The sequence below is a fragment of the Amphimedon queenslandica genome, unplaced genomic scaffold (genome assembly GCF_000090795.2).
Source record: "Amphimedon queenslandica unplaced genomic scaffold, v1.1 AMPQUscaffold_12257, whole genome shotgun sequence".
NCBI lineage: Eukaryota > Metazoa > Porifera > Demospongiae > Haplosclerida > Niphatidae > Amphimedon > Amphimedon queenslandica.
The window spans coordinates 7,001-17,534 of record NW_003547505.1 but is presented as its reverse complement, the minus strand read 5'-3'; the positions used below and the strand labels follow the sequence as shown (position 1 = coordinate 17,534).

The following is a 10,534-nucleotide window of genomic DNA, read 5'->3' as shown; positions in this document are numbered from 1 at the left end:
CAGTTTGTTCAGTAAAGAGTGAGCTGGCCACGTGTCAGTTTGCAGGATGTCCTTCATAAGTCCGTCATCTTGAACCACGGCTACAGCATCGACTAGACGAGCAATGAACTTATGAAGTTGCTACCTAGCACTGCCTGCTTCGCAGCCTCTGAATCTTCGCATCTTCTTCTCGATCTCACTCTTTCTCTTTGAGTTTGCCTTGACGAGTTGAGTTGACGTCTTCAGTTGACGTCTTCAACCACGTGTGACTATTCTGCGCATGCGTAGTAATTTCAGCCGGGATATACCGGGAATCACAGCTTCAGAAGTGAGGCTGTGAGCCTGTGAATAAAAACCTGAGAGATTTGATTAAGAATAAGTGCAATTTTCACATAAAATCTATTTTAGGTGTGTCATCAACGTTCCCCTAACAATTTTTATGTTAATTTTTGTTTGATTTTATTCCAAATTTTTATTTTAAACATTATTTTTAGATGCAAACTTTATATAAAAATAGGTGCATACAAATTTTCTTTATAATTAAAATCAAAGTGCCATTTTTAAACAGAAGAGGCTCAGTTTTGCCAATTTTTGAAAGCTGAAGTGTGATTTTCACACTTTAATGCATATTGATAAATTTAATCAGCATTGATAATACAGTACCAATTAATAATACTTTATAGGGGGTATATTTCCAAGGAAAATATTTCACGAAAATCACCTTTCAACCTATTCACAAAAAATTTTTGCGTTTTTCTTCTACTGACCATTATTAGTATGATAAAAAATAATTTTCATAAATAAAAATTTTCCCGAATTTTTTAAAACTGTGAAATTAGCGAAGTTAAATCCCTGTGAAATATACCCCCTAGACAGTAATAATAATGGTAATACCACTAATTGTGATTAACTTGTTTGGAGGTAGATTTATCCAGAACTAAGTATATAGAGTTACATATTATTGTTAATGTATACCTATCACTTTAACGTTCACAATCACTCAACAAGAGGTTATTAATAAACTGTAATGAATGTCTACTACTTCAAGCAAGACAATTGTCATAAAATTTAAAAGAACTGAGAAGACAAACAACAATACTCAATTAATGTGACTGAAACAACACAACTTAATAATAGTAATGCATGTAGGTACAGTGTCTGTTTTGTTCTTTTATCATTGACCTCCTCTTAGAGCTAACACAAGATGAAGAACTGAACCTCCTTGTATCTTATAATCAGCAGCTGTTTTATCATCATTCATTTGTTTACCACTGAATATTAATCTAAAAGGAATAGCATAGTGTAACAACATAAAAATATTATTATAGGCCACATTTACACAGTACTGTTTTTTACAAAATTAATTTTTGGTTGGCTAAGGGTATCACTAAAAATTTAAAACACAAAAATGCCTATGAAATCTAGACAAAGGAAAAAATACCGTAAAAATTAATGATAAAATTAATTCAAATAAAAATACAGCTACTGGATTAGTGTAAAAACCTGATAATGGTAATAGCATAAGCTTCATAACCAATGTGGATTAGGTGAAGCAGAGTGGTATAAAATGGCCTTAATAACATATTTTGTAGCTTCACACATACATGACATGTACATGTAGAATAGCATTTACATTTTACATGTATAATAACAGTGTAAGTAAATATTATAGTATATATGTACCTCTGCTGTGGTGGTGGTATACCCTCCTTCTCTTCGACTCTTTCTTTAATCCTCTCAACCTTTCATAAGTACAATAATAAAAATAATTAATAAAACGTAAAATATTATTGTTGTAATAAGTATTATAATTACAATAATAGTATAAAAATAACAGAATAAGTATGAAAAGGGAAGAGGGAGAGAGTAGGGATAAGGAACAGGAAGAGCAATAAAAATAAATACAAAATTAAGAAAACATAATTATTATCACACTAATACATATACACTGTACATGTACATGTACATGCACATCACACAATCAATAACCTAACAAGGTTTTTGTCTTAACTATTTTTTGTGTCTAACTATTATCATTGTAAATTAATAAAGCAAGCACATGTATAAGTGCATGATTTTCACCTAAAGGTAGGTATGTAGGTGTGGAAATTACATGTACATTGTACATGTGTACATGTGTAGGTGCAAATTTCACTTAAAAAGGTCAATGTAAACTTATTGAAGCATGTCGATGTACATTATGTTGAGAGATCTTTATAAAAATTGTACATACATGTACATGTACACATGTGCCTTATCCTATACATATACTTACATGTAGTATAATATTAAACAAGGCATATACTATTATAGTTGATAATTTTTGTGAGGTATTAATTTCGTTGTCTCTGCTGTGCATTAAAATTTTAACACTTACATGTAATACCTAGATAAGAACATGTACATGTACATGTATCAGGAAAATTATTAAAACTGAGAATTCTCTCCTTTCATTTTTGGTGAAATTTGGCACTTTGGCCCAATTTTTGTGCAACTTAAAACATTCATAAAAAATCCAATTTTGATTGGAATCAAATAAAACTTCTTACGTAACATAAGAACATGCATATACATCAGAAAAAATTATAAAAACATAGGATTCTCTGCTTTTCAATTTTTGCAAAATTTGATCAAAAAACCCTGTACTAGAGTACAGGGACTATGACCCTAATTCTGAGTGACTTTTAAAATTTGTAAAAAAATCCAATTTTGATTGGAATCGGCTTAAACTTTGTACACAAGTTGTCAACATAAAAACATCATGTACATGTATGTATCAGGGAAAACAAAAATTCTTTAACTATACACACAAGTATTAACTTTTAAAGAATTTGGGACAAAATATAAAACATTGAACCTTTGAAAACTAATGTACAAAACTAGCTACATGTTATCCCATGCCATAGCAAAATGGCAATTGGAATTATCTAATTTACATGTACTCCATTGATGATAGGTGTCCCACCCACATGGTGCTGTATCACTATTCATCATTGTATTAATTATACATTAAATATAATACTACCCACCCTCTCAAGAAACGAAATGTACTGTGTATTTGCAATGGTCACAATAATACAAAATTACCTTATCAGTTGGTTCAATGTCAATATCAATCTTTATAAAGAATGAATTAGAGAAAAGAAAGAGAGAGGGAGAGACAAAGAAGGAGGAAGTATGATAATATTGATCTATTGTTCCTTACTTCTTTCCCTGTCAGTGTCTAACAATTGATAAAATAAAGGTACATGATCTAATACTGAATAACCTTACCTTGACTTTGATTAACATCTTGAAAGAAGAAAGATAGTCCTAGAAGTTGAAATAAAAGATGATGAAGCACAGAAGCAGTAAACCTTTGTGTATGGGAGTGGTTAGATCTAGATCTAGGCGGGGTTTAAATTTAAGTTCCGCCCATTTTAATTATTGCCATAGAAACAAGATATTGTCCCGCCTCCCGAAGCAACAAAGATACTCTAAGGTAGAGGAATTCCTCGTGTTTGGTGGCCAGAAGGTGGATCAATACTAAAGAGGATACATTAGGAAGAAACAAGGAAGGTACATATTAGTTGATGGAATAGTATAGCCGGTTTCAATCATGTTTAATTTAATATGCTTCTGGTTCAGTTGACTGATGTTGGAATGGTTGCCTTGTGATGTATTATAATTGTACATACCAGACTAATTTAAAGTGGCCCTCCCTTCATTTGTGTTCATTTTTCACTTACAATATAGATGGAAAAGTTGGCCAGATTTTGTGAAATATTTAGTACATGTAATTTTATACCATATAGCGGAAAATTTTTGTGGCCCAAAAATTTCGTGGATCTGTTCAAAAATTAATTTTTTAGCTTTAATTTTTGTGGTTTTCTACTTTTCGGCCATCTTGAACCATATTAAATCAATTTTCGTGGATTATATTTTCGTGAATTTTGAAAAAATTGCAAAATCCACAAAAATTTTGGGCCATCAAAATTTTCCGCTATATAGTAATTAATTTTTTACATTTAGTACATCTAATTTCATATCTACTTGTACCTGTACATTTATTATGTCATTAAGGAGTTTCTGAATGAACTGAACAAAATGAATTACATGTAGATTTTATTCATGTATTCAATTTCCTGCCAATATTTTGAGTCTACCTGTACAATTTACGGTTTGATAAAGTTTGAAACTCAATTTCTTTTTAGTTAAAATGTCAGTGGTTAGTGAAGGCTGTAGAATTGATCCCAGGACTAAGAGAAAGATAACATTAATGGACAGGATTGACTTGGAGGATAAATACATTGAACTATATGAAGAGAATATTGTAATTATTAATACACACACACACACACTGTCACACACACACACACACTCACACACCATCAGTTCACATCAGAGATGATTTTAATGTTATTATGAGTAATTTAATATTTGATACTGTTTCTCTTCCTCTCCCTCTAGTTGTTGAAGAAACATGCTAAAGGACAAGAAGATAAAATGAAGAGGTAATTCCTTCGTAAAGTTTGTACTGTATGTACATGTATATACATATGTGACCATAAAAGGAACCTTATGGCGGGTAGTAAAATTTGTCTTTATAGCCAAAAAATCCAACTTCCTGAGCTCCATTTATTATTAAATTACTCAAGAGGATGCAAAAAGTTATGATGTAACTTCTAGAAACAATGGTTGTCTAACAGAGCACTTACAGGTTGAAATTTTTCATTATAATGATGAATTAACAAATTCACCACAAGGTACCTTTTGTCAATTATGGTCATGCACATATATAATTGTCCACTCTTGATAATATGCATGTGATTGTACATGTACTACATGATGAAACCCATTTTTAGCCAAAATTGAAAAGGAAAGAATTCTTATTGTACAGCATTTCCTGATACATACACATGTACATGTGCATGTTAGTCAACTTTTGTCAAAACTGAAAAGTTGAGAATTTGCCATTTTTATAATTTTTTCTAATACATACATTTTGTATGTATACATGTACATGCACATGTTCCTATGTTGTGTGGAAAGTTTGAGCTCATTCTGATAAAAGTAGATTTTTAATGAATTTTAAAGTTCTTAAAAAACTGGGCCAAAGCCCTTGTCTCACCAGCCAATTTATTGAAAAAAAGAAAATTTGTCATTTTTATAATTTTTCCTAATACATATACATGTACATGTACATGTACATAAGTTGTGTAGAAACTTTTAACTGATTCTGGTCAAAATTACAAATGTAGATTTTTGTGAATTTTTAAGTTGGGCCATACTGGAGATTTTGGCAAAATTGACTATGAGATTTTTATTTCATTTTTTAATGCATGTACATTATGGTAATGTAATGATAATGTGCAGTAAAGCCTTAATGTACATGTACATGTAATGTAAATGTGTCATTATTAATTACCGTAGGGCGCCTTTTTTTTTAGGGCTATGAATTTCGTGGATTTTTATTTCGCGGATTTAATTTTCGCGAATTTATGCCGTCTGCCATCTTGTACCATATTGATTTGATTTTCGCGAAAGTAATTTTCGCGAATCTTTAAAAAAATCGCGAAATCCGCGAAATTTATAGCCCTCAAAAAAAAGGCGCCCTACGGTATGATGTACATGTACATGTGTAGATTGGGTACAAAGTTAATAAAACTGTCAAGTGATAACAAGAGAACATGGAGAGAGGGTGAGGCTGATGAATTAGAGCTGAAACTGCACGAGGTCACTGGTAAACTGAGTAAAATTGAGACTCAAAATGCACACCTGAGAGGAAAGGTATCAATACTGAAGCAACAGCTAGCATTATCATGGAAACGGGCCACACCTTATGGTCATGTGACATCAAAGACTAACTCAGTGAGGAATGATAATTGATATAACAACTATTTATAAGTGATATTAGTCATATTACCATATAGGGAGAAATTTTGGAGGGGATTAAATTTGGCGAATTTGGCATTTTGATAGCCATATGCCAATATAAAATTTGCCATTTCGAGCCATTATACACATGCTCAATGGCACGTGGCCACAAATTCGCCAAATTAAAAATCCACCAATCACCAAAGTTTAGCAATTTGCCAAATTTTAGCCTCTCCAAAATTTCCCACTATATGGTACATGTACATGTACATACTTGTCGTCATCATCATCATCATCATTATTATTATTGAAGTAGCTAAAAATAAAATACATGTATATGTACATTATAGACTGGTGGTAGTTCAGAATGTATGTACATGTACAAATACAGTGTACATGTATTTATAATAGTAATGGAAGACAGAATGTATGTATAATTGTGTATGTACATGTATCATTAGGACTTATTATTATCATTATTATTATTTTCATTATTGTAGGGTTTAGGAAGACGGAAATCTCTTTCCTTTTCTACAGAGACACTGTCATATAAAAGGTACGGTATATGTATTTCTATTGTACAAATGAACTGTTGGTATGAATTATTGGCAATTTCAATATTAAATCCACAATTTTGTATCATTCCAATGATACAAACTGTACATTGTATGTGGCACAAAATTACCAATAAATTTTGACTAATTATTAATTTCTACTAAAAAATTCACCAATATTTTTATTAGATTTTCTGAGCTCTTTCCTAGAAATAATTTTTGAGTTATGAGCATTTTAAAAAAGGGCCAATTTTTGAAAAAAAAGCAATAGCCCATGATTTTTTCAAAAATTGGCTCGGAAATCACTAAAATTTTTATTACATTTTGATACATATTGATGTCCTGGTGCTGTAGAAAATTTGAGCTGTTTCCAGCTACACATGTAATTGTTGAGTTATGAGCATTTTAAAAAATGAGCCAATTTTTGAAAAAAGCAAAGGCTACAGCCCATGGTTGTTTTTTTTCAGAAAATGGCTTTGAAGTTACCATACTTTAAATATTTTATAGTTAATTGACATGCCATATTACATATATTAATTTATAGTAAAACAGCCAATACTAGTACTCAAGTCTCTCCTGGTGGCCCATTGAGGTACTGTACATGTACATGTACAATTGTACATGTACATGTATTATTATTATTGTTATTATTATTATTATTGCTATATACATGTATTGTATTGATTATTGCAGGTATGGACATAGTTTGTTGGAAGTTGCTCGTAAAGACAATGTAGAACTGTTAGTGAATTATACATGTACATACATGCACATGTACATGTACATATTAGTGTACGTGAACAAAAGTATTTTTATTTTAATATTTTGTCTATGATCTACAGTGTACAGTACATGTTTTAATTGTTTCCTCATTATGCATGTACATGTGCATGTTCATGTATTTCTCATTATATTTTTCTAGAGAAGAAATCGTTTTAAAATTGAAAGAAGAGCTCACCGTATTAAAGACTGAGTGTGACAGATTAGAGGAAAATGTAATAATAATAATTAATTAATTAATGTACAGTGTATAAATACCATTAATGTGTTGTTATTTTTATTATACATATAAATACAGAATAGGCTGCAAAGTGTATCACATGAGGAGGCTATTCTGAAACTACAAGAGAAAATACAAATACACATTAATGACAAGCAAAGGTACATGTATGTTTTATGCATGTACAGGACTACAGGTACATGTACCTGTACCTGTACATGTACCTGTACATGTACATTGTAACTTATAAGTGCATGTATGCATGCATACAATGTACATGTACATGTACTGTATGTAACTTGTTGATGTGTTACATTGTGCATTTAGAGGATGTGTAATGTTAATTACCATAGCAACTGGGGCAACCCACGATAGCCTCACATAGTTTGACTGGTATTTAAAGATGGAATGGTAGTATTCACTGTTATCGGCTTCTTATTAGATTTGAATTGCAATTACAATTTTTGGAAGGGCTTGACTTCTAGTCACAGCCCTGAGTCCATATTTTAATAACAAAATAGAATAATGAAAAGATTAATCTATTGTAGTAATATAGCAATGGTTTTTAATGCAATAGTTTTTTATGACTTACTACACTGTACCTGATGTACATGTACATGTATATAAGGTACTTACGTGTGCCGTTGGTAAAAAAAACATGCATGTAATAAAACATACATGTATGTACATGTATATGTACATGGTATTTATAAAAAAGTATAAGGTTCACTCTGTGCCAATTGGTCAAAAAAGTATTGCAAGTACAAATGTAGGATTTCAAATGACTGACTACCAATGCTTAATAGTACTTTATGTACATGTACTTTGTACAATTGTACTGTATTTCCTTAAATAGAAGCTGCATGCGAATGAACGCCGGGGTAGCAATACAATTCAAGTATAAATACGCAAATGTAGCCTTGAAGTAACTCAGTAGTCTTGTGGATACTGCCTGAAGTTTCTGACCTCAAGTTCATGAGGTCATCGATTTGAATCCCACTCTGGGACTAAGTTTTTAAATATTTTTTGAGGTCCAAATACCATTTTAGGAAATAGATGCCTGGGCTTTTACATGTATTTAAGGAAATATGGTACTTTTATTTTATATTATTATTGTATTTTATATGCAGGCATATACTTGAGGAAGATGTTGAGAAGATAAGATTACAAAGGGAAGTTCAATCTAAATCAGTTTCACTACAACAAGCAACTACTAACTGTCAATCTTTGCAAAAGGTATATATACTTATGCATGTACTACATGTACACAATTATTACTGATAAAATTGTAATGTATTTTTGATGGATTAATTGTCAACAAAATTTTGCCAATTAGATTAAATGAGCTTTAATTGTCAGTTAAAATTTTGGTAAAATTTTGACTGCTACCGAGACCTCAAGTTTCTAAATTTTATTCAACCAAATTTTCCATCTACATGTACATGTATACAGTAAATTTAGAAGACTTTATTACATTTACATAATGCGTACACAACTACACATGCAATGTACATGTACATGTGCATGTACTAAGTCTAAGGTACATGCGTGTACATGTAAGTTTGTGCTTGACGTAATTACGCACAGAATTTAAACATTTTCCACATTGAGTGATATGTACTGAAAATGAAACACCTCAAAATTTTTCCACACCATTACTTCAGCATTTTTTAACCTTTTGCACATAGTTACATGTACATGTACATGTACGTAACATATAGTATTATTTATTTTCAGGAATTAACAATTATGAGGAATAAGTGTAAAAGTCTCACTACTGACGTTACTGGATTAAAGACTCAACTACATGAAGTAATAATAATTAACTGTACATGTATACATGTACATGTGCATGTACATACTGTAGGAGCAGATGATTAGTAAAGATTTGCTGAGTAAAATGAAGGAATGTTCTATTGAGAAACGATCACTGGCAGAGGTACATGTACATAGTAATAATAATACTGCATTTTGTAGTACAGTACATGTACATGTACATGTACATGTACATGTACAATAATATGTCATGTATAGTATTTTTTATTAGGGATTTCTCTGTCATTTTATTCATCTTTATTATTATTATTTTTTTACTTTTATTTTTATTTTTATTTTTATTTAGTTACAAGATATATTAACTGATGTGAAATATGAAAAGGAACTGCTAAAACAGAGAAATGACAGACTTACTAAAAGGTACTCATACACATGTACATGTACACATGTACATGTACATGTTTGTCTGTGTGCACTCCATAATTATAGCTCTTCATAATTTTGATGACAAAATTTTAATTTGACATTAATTAAGTATACGTGTACATTTACACATGTACATGTACATGTACATATACCGTCTATCTGGAAATTTTTACTGTGATTTAAATTTTACTGAATTAGAATTGCGCAAAAAATTAGATCACCCATATAAATTACATGTACATGCCACATTCAATAATACATGACACAGTCTTATTTAGTAAAAATTAAATCACAGCACAATTTAAAACACAAAAATTTTCTACCACACTAATTTCCTGTAAATTTGTGATGTAACAAATTTTAGTGTACTTACCGTTCAGAGAAATTAGTTTTACATAAGCTCTATAAGATGTTGTCTTATGCATTAAAGAATTTACTGACAGCAAAAATTAATCTCCCATAACCATGCATGTGCCATGTGGTATAATAATTTTTGTAAATCATTTATTATTTTTATTTATTAGTTTATTAAAGTCAATTGGTGATACTGGTAGTGTTACTGATGATAAGCATACTGGAGTTAGTGAGTGGATTACTAGTGACATGAGAACTCATTATGAACAAAAATTGAATGAAACTAGAGAAGAGACACAAAGAACAATAGATGAACTTAGGAAAGAAAAAAGTACATTACACATGTACATGTATGTACATGTACTTTTTTACATGTGCATGTATGTACATGTACCTGTAAAGCATAAGATGTGCTCTGTAGTACATGAACTGTAATTCTCACTCCATTCTACTTTTGTCTCTCTTTCTCCTTAAAGAGTTAAGACTAAAGCTGGAGGAGCAAATCTTACAGTTAAAAGATGAACACACACTGTTGAAGAAAGTAATTGAGAATTTACACATACACAGCGAAGAATTATCATGCTGATAC

At 30.9% G+C, this 10,534-nt stretch overlaps 2 protein-coding genes across 2 annotated transcripts; one reads left to right on the top strand and one right to left on the bottom strand.

Moving 5' to 3' along the window:
* Positions 1-990: 990 nt before the first annotated feature.
* LOC100641352 (NEDD8) lies at positions 991-3,372 on the bottom strand. Its single transcript, XM_003390615.3, has 5 exons — positions 3,253-3,372; positions 3,185-3,202; positions 3,067-3,096; positions 1,663-1,721; positions 991-1,262 (listed from the first exon to the last, which is right to left on the bottom strand). Exons 1-5 carry the CDS (start codon positions 3,268-3,270, stop codon positions 1,154-1,156), a joined length of 234 nt encoding a protein of 77 aa, XP_003390663.1. The 5' UTR covers positions 3,271-3,372; the 3' UTR covers positions 991-1,153.
* Positions 3,373-3,410: 38 nt separating this feature from the next.
* LOC105314930 (protein fantom-like) lies at positions 3,411-10,531 on the top strand. Its single transcript, XM_020004348.1, has 15 exons — positions 3,411-3,537; positions 4,173-4,291; positions 4,429-4,472; positions 5,604-5,829; positions 6,336-6,391; positions 6,934-6,981; positions 7,083-7,130; positions 7,312-7,384; positions 7,468-7,550; positions 8,520-8,625; positions 9,127-9,201; positions 9,257-9,328; positions 9,512-9,585; positions 10,116-10,276; positions 10,422-10,531. The coding sequence occupies exons 2-15, from the start codon at positions 4,178-4,180 to the stop codon at positions 10,529-10,531; spliced, it is 1,290 nt and encodes a 429-aa protein (XP_019859907.1). The 5' UTR covers positions 3,411-3,537; positions 4,173-4,177.
* Positions 10,532-10,534: the final 3 nt, after the last annotated feature.

Excerpts from the sequence above, each read along its gene's own strand:
- LOC105314930 (XM_020004348.1), top strand. The coding sequence starts at position 4,178 with ATGTCAGTGGTTAGTGAAGGCTGTAGAATTGATCCCAGGACTAAGAGA. Across the intron at positions 4,473-5,603 it reads CAAGAAGATAAAATGAAGAG|ATTGGGTACAAAGTTAATAA; the intron begins GTAATTCCTTCG and ends GTACATGTGTAG. Across the intron at positions 5,830-6,335 it reads TGACATCAAAGACTAACTCA|GGTTTAGGAAGACGGAAATC; the intron begins GTGAGGAATGAT and ends TCATTATTGTAG.
- LOC100641352 (XM_003390615.3), bottom strand. Across the intron at positions 1,722-3,066 it reads ACATTGAACCAACTGATAAG|GTTGAGAGGATTAAAGAAAG; the intron begins GTAATTTTGTAT and ends TACTTATGAAAG. Across the intron at positions 1,263-1,662 it reads ATACCACCACCACAGCAGAG|ATTAATATTCAGTGGTAAAC; the intron begins GTACATATATAC and ends TATTCCTTTTAG.